Source organism: Eulemur rufifrons, chromosome 28 (assembly GCF_041146395.1).
Source record: "Eulemur rufifrons isolate Redbay chromosome 28, OSU_ERuf_1, whole genome shotgun sequence".
In the NCBI taxonomy this organism is placed as follows: domain Eukaryota; kingdom Metazoa; phylum Chordata; class Mammalia; order Primates; family Lemuridae; genus Eulemur; species Eulemur rufifrons.
In genome coordinates this window covers 21122549-21142406 of record NC_091010.1, presented here as the reverse complement: position 1 = coordinate 21142406, position 19858 = coordinate 21122549, and the positions used below count along the sequence as shown (strand labels likewise).

At 36.5% G+C, this 19858-nt stretch overlaps 1 protein-coding gene across 2 annotated transcripts in view; it reads left to right on the top strand.

Moving 5' to 3' along the window:
• Nucleotides 1–19858, top strand: part of CFAP70 (cilia and flagella associated protein 70) — a 71799-nt gene that overhangs the window by 31513 nt on the left and 20428 nt on the right. For both annotated transcript variants that reach the window (XM_069459884.1, XM_069459883.1), the window contains 7 exons: nt 6495–6555; nt 7260–7454; nt 9028–9159; nt 12696–12821; nt 14085–14218; nt 14340–14455; nt 14654–14864. In XM_069459884.1, coding sequence (XP_069315985.1) covers nt 6495–6555; nt 7260–7454; nt 9028–9159; nt 12696–12821; nt 14085–14218; nt 14340–14455; nt 14654–14864 — 975 coding nt within the window. The remainder of the gene's footprint in view (nt 1–6494; nt 6556–7259; nt 7455–9027; nt 9160–12695; nt 12822–14084; nt 14219–14339; nt 14456–14653; nt 14865–19858) is intronic.

The following is a 19858-nucleotide window of genomic DNA, read 5'->3' as shown; positions in this document are numbered from 1 at the left end:
CTTTTAATTTTTTTTAGAGAGAAGGTCTTGCTCTGTTGCCCAGGCTGGAGCACAGTGGTGTGATCATAGCACACTGTAACCTCAAATTTCTGGGCTCAAGTGATCCTCCTGCCTCAGCCTCCCAAGTAGTTAGGACTACAGGCGCACACCAACAGCCTCACTAATTTCAAAATTTTTTGTATATGTGGGGTCTCACTTTGTTGCCCAGGCTGGTCTTGAACTCTTGGGCTCAAGCAATCTTCCTACCTTGGCCTCTGAAAATACTGAGATTACAGGTGTGAGCTACCGCACCCAGCTATATGTTTTTTGTTCTTTTATTACTGCGTTTTTGTATTTAGTTGATTTTTTGCAGTGTATCATTTGGATTCCCTTCTTCATTCCTTTTCTGCATATTTTTTAGTTATTTTCTTAGTGATTACCCTGGGGACTACAATTAACATCTTAAACCTGTAAAGCTTAGTTTGATAGTACTAATTTGGTTTCAATCCTATACACTCTGCTCCTATACATCTCCATCTCTCTCCCTTTATGTTGTTACTGTCACAGATTACATCTTTGTACATTGTATGCCCACTAACATGGATTTATAATTATTATTTTATGCATTCATTTTCTGAAAAAAGAGGAGTTACAAACCAAATGTACAATAATATTGGCTTTCATGTTTACTGCATTCTTTATTTCTTCATCTGGCTTTGAGTTACTGACTAGTGTCTTTTTATTCCTGCCTGAAGGACTCCCTTTAGCATTTTTGGTAGAATAGGCCTTAGTAATAAACTCTCTTACTTTTGTTTCTATGGGATTGTCTTAATGGTTTGTTCATTCTTGACAACTAGTTTGCTGGATATAGAATTCTTGGTTGATAGGTTTTCTTTTTCCTTTTAGACTTTAAATATGTCATTCCAGTACCTTCTGACCTTAATGATTTCTGATGAGAATCAGCTTTGATTTTTTTTTTTTTTTTTTTTTTTTTGAGACAGAGTCTCACTCTGTTGCCCAGGGTAAAATGCAGTGGTGTCATCATAGCTCACTGCAACCTCAAACTCCTGGGCTCAAGCAACCCTCCTGCCTCAGGAGTAGCTAGGACTACAGGCATGTACTACCACACCCAAATATTTTTTATATTTTCTGTAGAGACAGGGTCCTGCTATGTTGGCCAGCCTGGTCTTGAACTCCTGGACTCAAGCGAACCTCCTTCCTCTGTGGAGAGGGAATCTCCCAGCCCTTTGTCCGAGCTTCTAGCAGTGGCCTGGGTAATAACCCAACAATCCACACAGAGATTATCCAGCAACGGCTTGGACTGTGACAATCACAGAGCAGACAACACAGAACAGCTGCATTACAGGCTTGCAGTGCATTTGCCCCTCTCTTGGTGAGTCAGTCACCTGGAGTAGGTCACAAAAGCACCATCTAGGGACCTTTTCTTCTTCTCACTAAGTAGGAGAGTTCCCAGCAAAGGAGAACAGGTGCAGTGTAAACCTGTCTGCCCTGAGCTGAAAGAAGAGGTTTCAGTTGAGAAGAAACCAGAAAAAGGACTCTGACAACATGAAAAAATGAGCTAGTTCAACATGTCAAAAGGATCACAGTAGATCTACAGCAATGGACCCCAACCAAAAGGAAATTGTTCAAACGTCAGAAATGGAATTCAGAATATGGATGGCCAATAAGATGAATGGCATTGAGGATAAAGTTGAAAACCAACACAAAGAAGCCAAAATATATTTCAGGACTTCAAAGAAAATAAAAAAGTTGCTAAAGAGCTAGACAACATAAGAAAGGATATAACAGAACTTAAGGAAATGAAAAAGTCATTTAGCGAACTTCAAAAATACAGCAGAAAGCTTCAACAACAGGCTAGCCCAAGCAGAAGAATCTAAGAGCTTGAAGACAAGGCTTTTGAACTAACCCAGTCAGTCATAGATGCAGAGAGAACAATAAAGAAGAATGAACAATGACTCAGAGAAATGTAAGACTACATGAAATGAGCCAATATGTGAATTATAAGTATCTCTGAGGGAGACGAAGAAAAAGCAAAAAGCATGGAAAACCTATTGAAGGGAATTACTGAGGAAGACTTCCCTGGTATCACCAGAGATTCAGATATCCAGATACAAGATGGTCATTGAACATTAGGAAGATTCATAGCAAATAGGACATCTCCAAGACACATAGTCATCAACCTGGCCAAAGTCAAAAAGAAGGAGAAAATTCTACAAGCTGCAAGATGAAAGCAACAACTAACCTACAAAGGAAAACCGATCAGGCTAACAGCAGACTTCTCAGCTGAGCCTTTGCAAGCCAGAAGGGATTGGAGCCCCATTTTTAGCCTTCTTAAACAGAACAATTGTTAGCCAAGAATTTTGTGTCCTGTAAAACTAAGTTTCATAAATGACGGAGAAATAAAGACTTTTCCAGACAAGCAAACACTAAGGGAATTTGTCAGTACTAGGCCTGCCCTACAGGAAGTACTCCAAAGTACTTGACTTCAAATTACACTACATGGCCATAGTATCCAAAACAGCATGGTACTGGTATAAAAGTAGAGACATAGATCAATGGAACAGAATAGAGAACCCAGAAATAAAACCGTATACCTACAAAAAACTGATCTTCGACAAAGCAAACAACAACATACACTGTGGAAAGGAAGCCCTATTCAATAAATGGTGCTGGAAGAACTAGATATCCACATGCATAAGAATGAAACAGGGCCCCTATATCACCATATACAAAAATTAATTCAAGATGGATAAAAGACTTAAATGTAAGGCATGAAACCATAAAAATCCTAAAAGAAAAAGTAGGAAAAACTCTTCTAGACAAAGAATTTATGACTAAGACTCCAAAGGTAAATACAGCAATGACAAAAATAAATGGTACTTAACTAAATTAAAAAGCTTCTGCATAGCAAAGGAAATAATCAACAGAGTAAACAGACAACCTACAGCATGGGGGAAAATATTTTCAAATTATATATCTGATAAAGGGCTAATAGCCAGACTCTACAAATAACTTAAATCAGCAAGAAAAAAACAAACAATTCCATTAATAAATGGGCAAAAGACCTGAACAGAAGATAGACAAATGGCCATGAAACATATGAAAAAATGTTCAACATCATTAATCATCAGGGAAATGTAAATTAAAACCATAATGAGATACTACCTCACCCCTATCAGAATCACCATTATTAAAAAGCCAAAAAACAATTGATGCTGGTGTGGATGTAGAGAGAAAGGAACACTTAAACACTATTGGTGGGACTGCAAATTAGTACAGCCTGTGTGGAAAACAGTATGGATACTCCTCAAAGAAATAAATGTAGACTTATTATTCGATTCAGCAATCCCACTACTGGGTACCTACCCAAAGGAAAAGAAATCATTATATCAAATAGACAACTGCACTTGAATGTTTATCACAGCACAATTCACAATTGCAAAGATGGGGAGTCAATATAAGTGCCCATCAATTCATCAGTGGATAAAGAAAATGTGAAATATATATATATATATATAAAATATATTCCATATATATGCATATATGTTCCACATATATATTCTGTATATATATTCCATATGTATATTCCACATATATATATATACATATATATGGAATACTACTTAGCTATAAAAAAGGAATGAAATAATGTCTATTGTTGCAACTTGAATGGAACTAGAGGCCATTACTCTAAGTGAAGTATCTCAGGAAAAACATAAACCACATGTATTCACTAACAATTGGGAGTTAAACCATGGGCACACACAGGCACAAAAATATGTAAAGGGTAATGGAAACCAAGAAGGGAGTGGTAGAAGGGGACTGAGGGGTAAAAACTATTGGGTACAGTGATCACTATTATGGTGATTGGCACACTAAAAGCCCCAACTTAAGTATCCATGTAACAAAAATATTTATACCACCTTAATATTTTGAAATAAAAATAATAAAAGAACTTCAAATTAAAACTACCCTGAAATACCTTTTTTTTTAATTGCTGAAGATCAAAAAGTCTTGATAACTAATTGTGTTGTGATGAGGATGTTTGGAAATAGCTCCTCTCATACAAATTGCTGGGAGTGTAAATTGGTACAGCTCTATTAGAGGGCAATTTGGTAATAGCTATTTAAATACAAGTTCATGAATCTTTTAATCCTTTGCTCAGGTAATTTACTTCCAATAATTTATCTTCAGATAAATGTTCTCATTAAAGTCTCATTTTGACTTGTTATCAGTGTTTACTCAATCTTCCTTGAGGTGCTTCTCTTTTCCTGGTATTCAGGACCCTAGAATCTCTTGGTTTTATTCCTCTCTCCCTGGCCTCTCCAGCTTCTAAGTGTTGGAGTCCCCCAGAACTTAATCCTTGCCTTCTTTTCTATATATACTTACTTCCTTGATTTCTATCAATTCACATGGCTCTGAACACCATCTATATGCTGATGGCTTACAAATTTATATTTCAAGCCTGGGCTCCTCTCCTGAACTCCAGATTTTTCTATCTTATTCTCACAAACTCTCTGGTCAGAGCCATAGTAATCTTGCACCTGTTCTCCCCACATCTTCCATTCCACCCTTCAGTTTCTTCTCCTTTTTTAAAATAACAGCTTCATCAAGATATAATATAATTGACGTATCATACATTTCACCCATAAAGGGTACAATTCTATGGCTTTTAGTATATTCACAGAATTATGCAGCCAGCACCATTATCATTACCTCTAAAATTGAAACCCCATATACATTAGAAGTTACTCTCCATTTCCTTCCAACCATCGTGCTAACCCCCTACCCTTCCCTCCAGACCTAAGCAATCACTTACCTACTTTGGACATTTCATATAAATGGAATCATACGCTGTGTGGTGACTGGCTCCTTTCATTTAATACAATGTTACCATGGTTCATTCATATTGTAGCATGTGTCAGCACTTCATTTCTTTATTGCCAAATAATATTTCATTGAGTAAATATACTGCCTTCTGTTTGTCCATTCATCACTTGATGAACATTTGGGCAGTTTTTCCTTAAGACAGCATTCTCAAATGATTGTATTAAAATGGACATCAACTCATGTGACTCCTCTGCTCAGAAACTACCAGTGACTGCCCATCACACTCTGAGTAAAAGTCAGACTCTCTACAGTGGCCTACAAGGGCCTACATACTCTGCATATACTTTGCCCTCACTTTTTCATTCCATCCGAACTGGCATCCCTGCTATTCCTCACAGGTGCCAGGCACATTGTTGCAGCAAGGCCTTTTGCATGCGGTTTTCTTGCCTGAAATGTCCTTATCCCAGATACCTAGATTATTTGCTTCCTCATTTCCCTCAGGTCTTTACTCAAATGTTACCATCTAAGTGAGGACCTTCCTCGGGAAATATGCTCCTACTTTCCACCACCCACAGCCCCCAGCATAGTTTATCTACTTTTCTGTATTATTTTCCTCCATGGCACATATTACTAGCATATTTATCCCAATTATTTATATTGTTTATTGTCCTCCTTTCCTTGCTAGAATGTCAGCTCCATGAGGGCAAGAATTTTTGTCTATTTTGTTTAATGCTGCATCCTCAGACCTGGAAAAGTACCTGATGGACAATAGGCACTCAGTATATATTTTGCATGAATGAATGAGTGAATAACACTGTCTCTGGAGAGGAAATGAGCAGGCTGGATAACAAGGTTGAAAGGAGATATATTTTGCTATATATTGTTTTATACCTTTTAAATTTTGAATCCTATAAATATGTTACCTATTAAAATAAATAAAATTAATGTGAACAGAGGCTTACAATTACATAGGTCTTAGTAAAGAAAAATTGATTTTGTGAGTTTGATTGCAGACTTCAAGGCAGTCCAATATATTTAGCAAGAATCTGAAATTATAAGAGAGACAAGCTGTAACTTAATTCCTTCTAGGTTCTTGTAAGGTCTCCTGAAAATGAAAGGTAGTTTTGGCATAAATAGTTTGATAGTGACAAAGCGGGTTTTTTTACTCACCTTAAAGTTTGATAGCATTATTGTAATTTAATGCAGTCCTATAAAGTATGGCCAAGATTACATTTTTTATCCTAGGAAAGAAAAGCTTTCACTTGTCTATACCACCCAGATTTCCAAATCTTTGTGTTTTCAGAGACTTTACTGAGTGCCTCCAAAATCATGACACCCATTTCTTTCCAAACCCCTCATCAAGCAACCACGTGTGTACAACAAGGATTAAAAAAATGTGTAAAGGTAAAGCCAAATTAGCCAAAAGTACAACTTAGATACTCTCTGAGCAGCTGCTTCCTGGCTTTCGCCCTACCTGGTCCATACCCATGTACTGTGCTAGTGTTCACATCTAGGGTTTTACATGAGAGAACAGCACAGTGCTCAAGTGCGATGGAGGAACAGACCTCAGATCTCTCCCATCCAGACTCTTTGAAGGTTGGATGTAAGAAAACATAAACCTGCAGACAATAAAGTGTTTTTTGGTTTTGTTTTTCCTGATATAGGGTCAAGGAAATGATTCCTCCAAGGCCACCTCTTACGCGTCGGACAGGAGGAGCTCAGAAGGTAAGTGCCAAAGCTAAGGTGAAACTGTAAGTAGTAAGATGTTGAGTGCATGCATTTGAAAATTGCATGAACTCTTTTTTTTTTTTTTGGAGACAGATTCTCGCTCTGTTGCCCAGGCTAGAGTGAGTGCCGTGGCGTCAGCCTAGATCACAGCAACCTCAAACTCCTGGGCTTAAGCGATCCTACTGCCTCAGCCTCCCAAGTAGCTGGGACTACAGGCATGCACCACCATGCCCAGCTAATTTTTTCTCTGTATATTTTTAGTTGGCCAGATAATTTCTTTCTACTTTTAGTAGAGACGGTGGGGGGGGGGTGGAGGGGGCAGGGCGAGGAGGTCTCACTCTTGCTCAGGCTGGTCTCGAACTCCTGAACTCGAGCTATCCACCTGCCTCGGGCCTCCCAGAGTGCTAGGATTACAGGCGTGAGCCACCGCACCCGGCCTTGCATGAACTCTAATGTGTCTTCCAGTTGGGTGCAAACTTGTTTGAAGCTTTACATATTTTCATGCTGGTTCCATTGTGATCAGTGGCATATAGTGAATACCAGATAATGTTTAATCTTTGGCTGATGGTGTCTAAGCTGGGAAGAAAAGGGCACTTTAGTCTAAAGAATTATTGAACATAAAACCAATCTGGTATTAGACTTCCAATCCACGGTCTTGACCTCTTTGAGTCCTTTTTACCAAATGTTTTATACTTTCCTAGGCAGTGAGTGACTACCATTCACAGATCAAGAATATTTCTAGAGCCATTCTGGATGAGTACCACAGAATGTTTGGAAAACAGGTGGCCAAACTGGGGAATGATATAGATAGTGAAACCCTGGAGGAGCAAAAGTGCCAGCTCAGCTATGAACTTAATTGTTCTGGAAAATACTTTGCTTTCAAAGAACAACTCAAGGTAAAACATTCATTTATTTAATTATTCCATGGGTTTTTATGGAGCACCTTCTCTACATACCCAGTTAACGTTTTTTTTTTTTTTTTTTCTCTGATTACATTCAGCTGCACTCTTACCTTTCTTGCTGTTGGTGCAAAGAGCTATGTTCTCTATGATAGAATGTCAGCAGAAGCTCTGTTCTTGCAGTCTTGGAAGGGTTTAGTATTCATCTGAGTATGAGCTTTTAAGAAACTAATTCTTCACTTGAGGCTAGGCCAGATTTTGGTCCAGATTTCACTGTTGCTGTAGGAGGCATAAACTCTGTCTGGTACTGACTCCATAACTAATTCTCTTTGTCTCCTATTCATGTCTCTCTCTCATCCATAGAATCACTAAGATTTGGGAAATAGTTAACGTAATAGTAATTTTTTGAATGATAATGGCTAACATTTACTGAGTGTTTGCTGTATCTAGGCAAATTTGTCAGTGTTTCATATTTTACTAATTGAATCCTTATAGCAACCCTATGAGGTTTCATTTCCCCATTTTACAGATGGGAAAATGAAACATTAGTTAAGTTATTTGCCCAAAGTCACAGAGATAATAAAGGTCAAAGTCAGGATTCAAACTCAGCAGTCTGGCTTCAGAACTCATACCCTTAATTGCTACACTACACTACCTCTGTATGCACTTTTCCTATGTGTCCTGTACTGTGCTAAATGGATACAAAGAAAGAACGTGGAAGTAATAAAGTGAAAAACAACTGAGACTAATGGAGGCAAGAGTGTATTCTCAGCAGGTGGTGTAGCCGTGTCTCAGCTTGATTCCTGGTTCTGTCTTTACTAGCTGAATGACCTTAGACATATAATTTTATCTTTCTGTGCCTCAATTTCTTTATCTAACAGTGAAGGATAGTAGTATCACATGGGGTCATTATAAGAATTAAATCATATAATACATGGAAAGTACGTAGTGAAAAACCTGGCAATAATGTTACTTTAGGGAGAAAAAAAAAAAAAAGCAGCAGCAGCTATCCTGGCCATAGCAATATGCTATGTTTATATTTGTACAGCATTTTAAGCTTCTACATCTGATATTTCTCTTGCTTTCTCAATCATCTTCAGAAATAAGATAATAATACCAGAACTACATATCCACTTTAACAAATGAGGAGACTGAGGTACCAAAGTGTAAAATAATTTATGAGGTTATACAGGGGCAGCATTAGAACTAGAATTCCATTCTCTGGACTCTCAGACCAGGCCTTCCTCCCTTTCTCCCTTAAGCTGTATGGCCACCATGACACAATGCTTAAACCTAATGCTAAGGTTTTCTTCAGCTCTATGGCTCTCTTCACATGGTATGAGTCCTGCATTGCACCTATTAGTGATAATGATGATGTCAAGGCAAGAAGAAGTCATACAGAGTATGTTGATGGGAGGAAAATCAGGGATCCAATAGTCTAGCAGCCACCAAGGGAGAAATCAGTCGCCTTCTGAAGTTCTGATCAGCCTTAGACCAGAAGCCCTATAGAGACCTGTGCTGTCAGCAGGCATTAGACTGCTATCAGATGGATGATCTGTGTTTCTTGCAGCATGCTGTGGTAAAGATTGTGAGAGAGAAATACCTGAAGACAACATCATTTGAAAGCCAGGAGGAACTGCAGACATTTATCAGTGAGCTCTATGTGTTCTTAGTAGATCAGATGCACGTGGCCCTAAACCAGGTTGGTGTCAAGAACTGAGAGCCCTTTCTTTTCTCTGTAGAACACCAGGGACTCCTATAAATGGTTCCTTCCTTCCTTGCTTCCTTTCTTCCTTTATTCAAAAAATATTTATTGAGGTGTCTGCTCTGTGTTAGACGCTGAAAGCACAAAGATGAATAGTAGAGATTGCCTAAATTATAAGACTTAGGGGGTTGGACGCAGTGGCTCATGCCTGTAATCCTAGCACTCTGGGAGGCCGAGGCGGGTGGATTGTTTGAGCTCAGGAGTCCAAGACCAGCCTGAGCAAGAGCGAGACCCCGTCTCTACTAAAACTAGAAAGAAATTATACGGACAGCTAAAAAATATATATATATAGAAAAATTAGCTGGTCATGGTGGCGTATACCTGTAGTCTCAGCTACTCAGGAGGCTGAGGCAGGAGGATTGCTTGAGCCCAGGAGTTGGAGGTTGCTGTGAGCTAGGCTGATGCCACGGCACTCTAACCATAGCAACAGAGCAATACTCTGTCTCAAAAAAAAAAAAAAAAAAAAAAGAATTGTCAAAAATAGATAAAATAGGCTATGTAAATTGTGAAATGAATATTATCATTCAGTTTATTCTGAAAACGTGTACAATTCTCAATTCTTTCTTCAAGATAGCAAAAACAAAGAAATACTATGGAGTTTTCAGATATTACCACCCAAATGATAGTGACACTTGAAACATTCCTTTTCTGTTTGACTGGTAGTCTGCTCTCCACTCACTTGTCTTTTTATATCTTTATTTGTACAGCTTGTGTATTGCCTTCATATGCTTATTTTTGTACAATTTCAGTTGTGGTTTATTTGAAAATAATGACAAAATCCATTTTTTTGTCCCCCTGGTAGTCTCTAACTAGCTGTGCTTCTCAAAACCTCTATTCTATTTGCTCTTTCCTTCATTATGGTTTTTCTTCTCTACCACCATCACCATTTCTTTCACTCTGTTCAGCTTTCCTGGAAGAGATAGGAAAGGAGTGTCCAGGATCATGAGTTTAAGAGAACAGTCCTGCCTTAGGCATGGATGATTTGGATGATTTGATTTGGACAACAGTTGAGAGTTGAGCATGAGCAAAGGAAGTTTTAAGTTTTGAGAAAAAACCTCAGTAGCAGTGGGAGCAATAAATTAAATTATTTTATACTGGGGTGTAGTATGAATTCAGGCTTAAATTTGCTAAAAACACTCTGATAACAGTGTGGAGGATGGGTCAGAGGTGGTAAAACTGGTGATGTTAGCTGTAGCTGGTTATTGCATAATAAGGAGGAAGAAGAGTCAAAGATTCTTAAGTTTAAGGTTCAGTGACTGGGTAATTGATATTAACGTTAACCAGAACATGGAATACAACATGATTACATTTGTTGGCCAGCAGGTAATGTTGAATTCAGTTTTGGCTCCAGTGAGGTTTTGTTCAAGAGAGAGTTCTGAACTAGAGATGGGATTTGGGGAGCCATGACATATGGGTGCTGTGGTCATAGATGAGACTGCCTAAGAAAAACATAAGTAAAGAGAAGAAAGCTGGCAGTAGAGCCCTAGGAAACACCAACATTTAAGGGATGAATGAGTGAAAGAGTTGAAGGAGACAAATGGAATTGTTAAAGAGGCAAAAAACCCAGAAGACAGTGGTGTCACAGAAACCAAGGAAAAATAATTTTAAGAAGAAAAGGTGGTCAACCTTGTCAAACATTCCTAGGAATTTAAGAATAAAATATGAAAAGTTTTCACTGAATTTGGTAATAGGAGATTATTGTTAACTTTTACATAGCAATATCATTGGGCTAATGGTGTGATTCAAATTATAATGAATTGAGTAAATGAGTGATTAGGAAACAGAGGAATATAAATTCAAGAAGTTGGACAAAGAAGGAAAAAAGTGATCAAGTAGTACCTAGAAATTATAGAGATTTTCTTTTTAAGATGGAAGAAACTTGAGCACATCTACAGGTTTGGGAAAAGGAATTAGCAGAATGGGAGAAGTTGAAAATTGAGGAAAGATAGGAGGGTAATTTATGGTAAACCCAGGATATACAACTGAGAAAGAACAAAGAATTTAAATGGAAAGATTAGCCTTGAAACAGAGAAGGTTGGAATGCCTCTTCCTCTGAGACTGAAAGGAAAGAGATACAATAGATGCAAAAATAAATAATTTAGCTAGGGGATTTAAAAATTGAAGGATTTCTTGCCTGATGATTTCTATTATCTCTGTGTAGTAGGCTCTTTACTGAAAGTGAAGGGGATAAGGGTTGAATGAAAAGCTTGAAGAAAAGAAAATTTGGATACTGCATAGCATTACGGAATATGCTGCTGAATAAGGACAAATACATAGATTTCTAAGAGTATTAAAGGTTTTCAGCTAAGACTGAATCCCATAAGAGTCTGGTGGCTTAGATATCTCTGTCCCTGTACAGTTCTCCTTAGGACCAGTGAGTGTTCCTGTTTAAGAATGAAGAAGTCATAGGTAGTAGAGTTTTCAGGACAAGGGCAGGCGAAGGACAGGATGCCTGAGATTTAAGTATGCTGGTGAGAGAATATTATCAGTGGGTAATCATTAGGTCTGATCCATTATGCTAATCATTAGGCTGATCCATTTGGAAAATGATGGGCTTATTGGATATGAAGGAAATAAAATCACAGAGCAGTTTTAAATGACTAAGTGACAAAAAGGTGGAATGTTGGTTCTGGGAGTGGGATATTAGAGTAGGTTGGATGTAGAAGTGTGTTGCTGAAGGGATTTAGAGGTCAAGATCATCAAAACTAAAAAAGAACAAAGAATAAAAGCACTGATAAAGTGATTAGAAACTCTCTTTGGCCCATCTCAAATCTGGCTTTACTCTCCACATTCCCTAGCATCTGTACTTGTTAAAGTTACTGGTATTATTTTTACTTCTAATTAAAGAATTTTGTAGGCTCTTTCTTGGCCATAGCCTCTGACCCAGGATATTACTAATTACACCAGACCTGCTCTCCCAGTCTGGATGTGTGGGATATATTCTTTTTCTGATTTACTTCCTACCTTTCCTTCTGTCTCCTTTGTAGGATCGATCAGTCTATATATCCTCCTAAAACTATAGATCTGGCTTCCAAAGCTTTACCTTTAGTCTCTTGCTTTCTCCATGTTTAAAGACCTTTGCTAGTGCTTGCCAACCTTTTCATGTCATGGCACCTAAAAAATGGAAATATTTGTCCTATACATTACAGAAAATGAAGGAAGCTGTTTGAGGTCAGAGGTGATCTTCATGGGAACTCTGAGTACCCTAAGCGTTGAGGAGAGTTATTTCTGCCCTAAACAATTTTTACTCACTTCCATGAGCTCAGACTGGTGGTATTTAGATACCTGAGCTTCTCTCTCACCTGTGATATTTCTCTCTTGATTCACTCTCTCTTACTGTATTGGCAAGACTGTAAGAAACATCAATATCATGTTAGATGGCATGACTGGGTCTCACATCCAATTTATGCTTATAAAACCTCTCTACCTGTAATTGCTTTCTTTTGTCTGCTTAACATCTTGACGTGGACAAGACCATGCCAGGTGATATTCAAGACACTATTTCAACCATTTATACAAGCAATGAACAGCTTCGACTCTTTGCATTTGAAGCAGAAGTCAATGAGAACTTTGAAATGGCAGCAGTGTATTATGAGGAGGTAATTAAACATCTTCCCAGTGATTGCAATTACTATTATTTTTGAAATATGGGTATAAGTAGTAATTTTTGATAGTTTAAAATCAAACTTTATTGGTGAAAGGGTAGACACATAGATCAATAAAACAGAGAGTCTAAAAATAGGACCACATAAATTAGGTCATTTGATTTTTGACAAAAGTGCACAAAAAATTCAATGGACAAAGGACAATCTTTTCAATAATGTTAGAACAATTGGTTATCCATTTGCAAAAAGAGATGAACCTCAATATAAACCTTAAACATTTTACAAATATCAATTCCAAATGATTCATATATTTAAATGTAAAATATAATACTATAAAACCTTTAGAAGAAACATAAGAGAAAATCTTCTTGACCTGGAGTTAGATAAAGAGTTCTTAAACATGATACCAAAGCACAATTGACCAAAGAAAAATATTATAGATGAAACTTCATAAAAATTAAAAACCTTTATGGAAAACATAAGAGAAAGAAAAAGTACAGATTAGGAGAAATTATTTGCAAAAAATATATCTGACAAAGGGTTTGTATCCAGAATATAAAGAACTCTCAAAACTCTAAAATGTTTATATATAAACATTTATCTCAGTACCTGTTTTTAATTATTTTGGGTATATACCTAAGAATGAAATTACTGAGACATATGGTAATTCTATATTTAACTTTTTGAGGATTTTGAGGGTTTTCACTGGGATTTTGATAGGGATTGCAGTATATCTAGATTGCTTTCGACAGTATTGACATGGTAACAATATTGTCTTCCAATCCATGAACATGGGATGTCTTTCCATTTATTTATGTCTTCTTTAATTTCTTTAAGCAATTTTTATAGTTTTCACTCATCATAAGGTGCTTTTTTTCAAATTTTTAGATTAACATATTTGCCATTTCAAGATTATGGCAGAAATTATTATAACTCGATATACCATAAAATGAATCTTTAGGCTCCCCAATTATTAGATGAGTTTAGGGTGACCAGAATACTGACACTAGGAAGAAATGGCTTGATGATTCAGTTTTTAAATTATTTCATCAAGTGTTTTTTGACCACCTACTAAAAGCCAGAACAGTGATTGTGCTAGCCATTTGGGATTCAGTGGTAAGCAAAAAAGAAGTCATGGCATTAGCTTTCATAGAACTTACAGTATTTATGGAATGTTTACTGTGTGATGTTATATGCATAAAAAATAGTACATAGTGTCACAATAACCTTGGCCTTCCTGATGCTTTATGTGCCTAGAGGTTGGTTCGTGACCCACAGAACCTCGATCACTGGCTGGACTATGGTGCCTTCTGCCTTCTAACTGAAGACAACGTCAAAGCACAAGAATGTTTTCGGAAAGCCCTTTCCCTCAACCAGAGTCATATCCACAGGTATAGGTGGAAGGGAGATGAGGAATGAGTAGGAACAGATAAGCTTCTACATGAAATTGTCTTGGTTTTATGAATGTTCCATGCAATCATGTTGTTAACCATGTTGGTGGTCTCTTTTCAGCTTGCTGCTATGTGGTGTCCTGGCTATTCTGTTGGAGAACTATGAGCAAGCAGAAATTTTCTTTGAAGATGCCACTTGCTTAGAACCAACCAATGTCGTAGCCTGGACTTTACTTGGTATGGTATTTTCCTGTGATCTGAATGTGGTTTTTTTTCCCCCATTATAAGAGTCTCTCTTTTCCTTTCTACTCTTCAATGACTCATCAGGTAGTTCTTACACTTGGTAGAAACATGGGACAAATAAGTGAAATGTTACAATTCTTCAATATATGATGGTGGGAAATTAGTCATATTTCAACATCTTTCTTTCCTTAGGTTTGTACTACGAAATTCAAAACAATGACATTCGAATGGAAATGGCATTTCATGAGGCATCCAAACAGCTTCAGGCACAAGCAACAAAGCAAAAGAGCACTGACAGCATAGAGTATGTTGAAGAAGGAGGGAAAATAGGATCCAGTTTAGGCCCTTGGGGACCCACAGATGGTTCTTCTACAATAGCAATCAAGGCGGAAGCCTCAGCAGGTAGGGTCAGGGAATGGAGAAGATGTATGACTATGGAGAAAATTACTAGCCTTAAGAATGGGAGCTGGCACATAGTGAGCACTCAGTAAATATTTGTTAAGTGAGTGCGTACGTGGACTTCAAGTTATTTTAGGGATACCAGAAAAGACTCCTTACTTCTGAATAATATTTTCTCTTTTGTACAATTGGCAGTCTAAAGCTTCTACTGTTGAGATTCAGTTTTTTTAATCTTAGGGAATTTACTGTCTTTATAAATATTCCTAAAAGGGGCACGTCTCTTGGATAAATACCTAGGAGTTGAATGGCTGAGACCATGGATTATTTAGCTGTGTGCTTTTTATTTTCTGAATATTTGGGGATTTTTCCAGATATCTTTGCTTTTGATTTCTAATTTAATTTCATTGTGGTTAGAAAATATACTTTGCATGATTTGAATCCTTTTAAATTCATTGAGACTTGTTTCATGGCCCAGCATATGGTCTACCTTGGTAAATATTCTGTCTATACTTGCAAGGGATATATATTCTGCTATTGTTGAATGGAAGGTTCTATAGATGTCAGTTAGGTCTAGTTAGTTGATTGTGTTCGATTCTACTATATCCTTTGTCATTTTGTACCTTTGTAGTTTTTGTCTTAGAAGCTCTTTCTACCTCAAGTCACATTTTCTTCAATTAATTTGATAACAATTTCACATTTATATCTTTAACCTGTAAGGATTACATCTTTGAATGTGATGCTAGGTAGGCATCTAGTTTGACTTTTCTCCATATAGGGATCTAGTTTTCTCAACGTCATCTATTAAACAATCATTGTTTCCCCTTTGATTTAAGGTATATAACCTTAAATTTAGTTGTTTTCAATACTTTGCTTGATTGGCTATTATTGCTGGAAAAGATACTTCCCAAAGATAGGTAGATCCATATGTTAAAGCAGTAAAGAAAGATAAAAATAAAAAAGAACAATAAACCAAAGGTAGGTACAGCCAAATGGAAGAAGTGAATCATGATGTTCAATTTTCAAACTAATAGACCAATTATGCAAAAGTTTTTGTGGAAATGCATCCGGTAGATTTATTTATTCCTGATGCTAGTTGTTCCAACAAACTAGTTGGAAGGTGTTACATTTAAAAATTATTAACAAATGAGTTCAAAACTCACTGAAATTCTTCTTTCAAAGATTTTCAAATAGTGAGAAAAGCATATTTCTAAGTTTTTAAAAGGTCAGATCTAGGCTTTTAAAAAGTAGCCTACTGACTTCATTTTTTATTATAAAATTACATGCTAGCATTACCAAATATTAATAAATACTCATCTTCAAAATGCTCTCTCTATATCATAAATTCCTGTCACAAAGCAACTACTTTCTGTCATTGCTGATGTCACCACAACCTTGAAGCAATAAAATATTAATACTTGTGTTTATTGTTTTTAAAATATCTTTTAGGGAGCATACTTTTTTTGATGCCTGGCTATTTTTAAAAATTTTTTATAGAGACAGGATCTAGCTATGTTGCCCAGGCTGGTCTTGAACTCCTGGACTTGAGTGATCCTCTGCTTCAGCTTCCCAAAGTGCTAGGATTACAGGCACGAGCCACCATGCCCAGCCAGGGAACACATTTCTAAGGGGACTTGTCCTCACTGATAAAAGAGTAGAATATTCAGAGCCCTTCTCCTTTTTATAAAAGGAAATTGCTCAACTTGTTGTAAAGTTTAAGTGTTCTGCAACAAGAGAATCAAAAAATCTCTGTGTGGTATAAAAGATGTTTGTAGTCACTACACATCTCATTCAGACTATTGTTAAGATTCTACTGTGTTTTTATAGCCTTGTTTTTATAAAAATTACCAAATTGGTGATATCTTTTAGCCCCGAGGATACTTCTAGCTTCAACAGCATTGATGAAAACTTGGCTTTTTAATAATTTAATGAACTCATTTCATCTAAAGTATTACCCATATAACCTTAACTCTGAATGCTCTTTTGTGTATCATTCAAAGCAACCACTCCATTAATGATCACATTTACACAATTCTTCCTAAAATCATTGAGTTTATTAAGAAGCCACCCACTGTTGAAAATAAATCTTCTTTTTGTGGGTTTTCCTTTATTAACTCAAAATTATTTCTTTAGGTATTCCTGTTTGAAGTTTCCAACTATAATTATGTGTTTGTCTAGTCCTTCTTTCTATTCCATCAGTATTTGCTTTATGTATTTTAAAACTCTTTTATTAGGTACATATATATTTAGGATTGTTATTGTCCTCTTAATGTATTGGCCCCTTTATCATTATTTAATATCCCTCTTTATAACTGGTAATATTTCTTGGTCTGAAGTCTACTTTTTCTGTTACTGATTTTAGCCACTCTACCTTTTTATAAATTACTGCTTGCATGGTATATCTCCTCCCATCTTTTTACTTTTCACCTATCTATGTCTTCATATTTAAAGTAGGATTTTTTTTTTTTTGTGGATAACATATAGCCAGTCCTGCTTTTCTTTCCAATCTGACAATCTCAGTCTTTTATTTAGAATATTTAGATATTTGCATTTAATGTAATTATAAATATGGTTGTATTTAAATCTACCACCTGATAATTTGTCCCATTTGTACTTTGTTCTTTTTTTCACTTTTCCTGCTTTTTTGGATTAATTAGGTTCTTTTTATAATTCTATTTTATCTCTACTACTAGCTTAATAGTTACACTTGTTTGTTTTACTTTTTAGTGATTACTCTAGAGTTTACAATATACAGCCTACCTTCAAATATTATACCTCTTGAAGAATAGTGGTAGAACCTTATCACATATCCTCCCTCCCATCCTTAGTGGTATTATTGTCATACCTTTTAAGTCTATGTATGCTTTACCCACCTCCCCTACAAAGCATGCATGTTTCCCTCTCCTCTCCAGCAGCAGTTGGCTTTTACTTCTGCCCCTATCCCAGAGGTGGTAGCTCTGTGCCCAGGACCAGGGAGCAGGAGAATTGCTTATCTCCTGTGTCCCCAGAAGCATATGACTTTTGACTCCTATGAAATGAAGAATCTGTGAGGCAAGTGAAGTCTACGCCTGTGCACCACAGAAGGGAGAGCTCTCCTAGGTCCCCAATCTTTTTCATGAGCACTTGGTGGAGGCTCATACAAAAGAGCTGGAGACTGAGTATGGGATCCCCTTGGGTCTGGAGTTTCAAGGGATTCTAAATTGTCATACTAGAACCACATTTGACCATTAAGAATTCATTAAAATTTCAGAAATTTCCTCCCTACCTGCTTTTTTTGGCAACCTCTTCTTTCCCCCATATGCTACCAAAGGTGAAAACAGTTCATGTGTCTTGTTGCTGATCAGACAAACTTCTCATTCCCTGGAATTTAATTAGCCTAAATATGTTGATTTGAGACCTCAGCTCTCTAATGGACTCAAAAATATTTAATGACTTTTTAAAAATCTTTAGGCAGCTTTTTTCATTACTTAGGGAGGCAGCAATGAGCTCTTGTGGCTTTCAGTATTCTAAAAAGAAGGGAAATTTTTGTGGTATTTCTTTATTGAAATAAAATTTAGGAATTATCATAAGCTGAAACATGTTAGACATCTATACTTCCATCCAACTGTATAAAACACCTCCTACACTGAGCAAGTCCTTACAATAATTCTTGCTTCAAATCTTAAGCAGTATTTTCTAAGCATCATTCAACAATTTTCAGTGTTCTTTTCCTGACAAATGAATGCATCTTAGTATTTTTTCCATACTGTTTTCTATGTATTTCATCCAAGAAGTCAGAAAGTATTTCCCATGGTCAGGAAGTATTTCCCAATAGCGTATGGCTTTTTGTCTTTTACTATTACATAAGAAACCCCAAAAGAGACTATTATTGCATATGTATCATTAAATTTAATAAAATTTCCTAACAAATAGGATTGATTTTTCATGACTTTAAACATTGCTGAAAAACTGGAGAGAACTGTCTTCATATTCTGGATGCTTATTTTTTTAAATACATTGATAAATGTGATGGTTTTATAACTCTTAGCTAGAATCGAAAAGTATGATATACATTTAGAGGGAGGTTCAGCTTAAAGATTGTGGATGTAAATTCATATTCCAAATAGTCTTCTTTACCAACTTTCCCTCTCTTTTTTTTAACCAACTTGTAGTCAGATCTGATTGGATTGTCATTGTTCTTGTAACGTGGCTGCCTAATACATCTCATTCTGGGAATAGAAGTATCCTCCTACCATTTATATGTGTGTGTGTGTGTGCATGTTTGTGTGTGTGTATGGTTTGCTTGTATTTACATTTCAGTATTATTTTCAACCCATGGCTTCTTTTTAAGCCACTTTTCTACTTTGTGAGGATTATTTTGTAATCCATAAATCCATTAATATTTATTATGGTTTGTCTCAATATGTTAAAAATGAATGAACAGAAGTCTAAGGGTACCATTATTAGCTTTCTGTGTGGTTGTAACATCCATTCTGCCCTCAAGATACATCACATGCCGGGCATGAAGGTACTAGTTTCCATTAAATATTAGTAAAATTAAGATTTTGCTTATTTTGTGAATTGGAAACTAAATATAAGTCCAAGTATGTTCTTCCTGCTCCCCAATGGGTCATCCTTAGGGATCTCACACCCCATGTAAGAGAGCATTAGTGTAAGAAAAATAGTGGATGCTTCATACTTAGTTGGTCTTAACTAATGCAAATTCTCCCTCCTAGGAGATACATGCTTGGAAAAAACATTGGGATATCATTGTAGGGGAGAAAACATAATTTCTCCCCCTCCATTTTAGGTTTTTAGTCGAGAAACTTCTGAAAACAAAAGTCCAATTAACAAAAGAAAAACAAGCAAAAGTTTATTAATGTGTGCTGTACCCATCACATGGGAGAAGCCTCAGTTTAAAAATATTTCTCTCTTAAGGCAATGGCTTAGGGGCCTTGCTTAAATAGCATTTTAACAAGGGGCCATAAATCCTATAGGAATAGAGAGCAGTTCTAGTCTTCT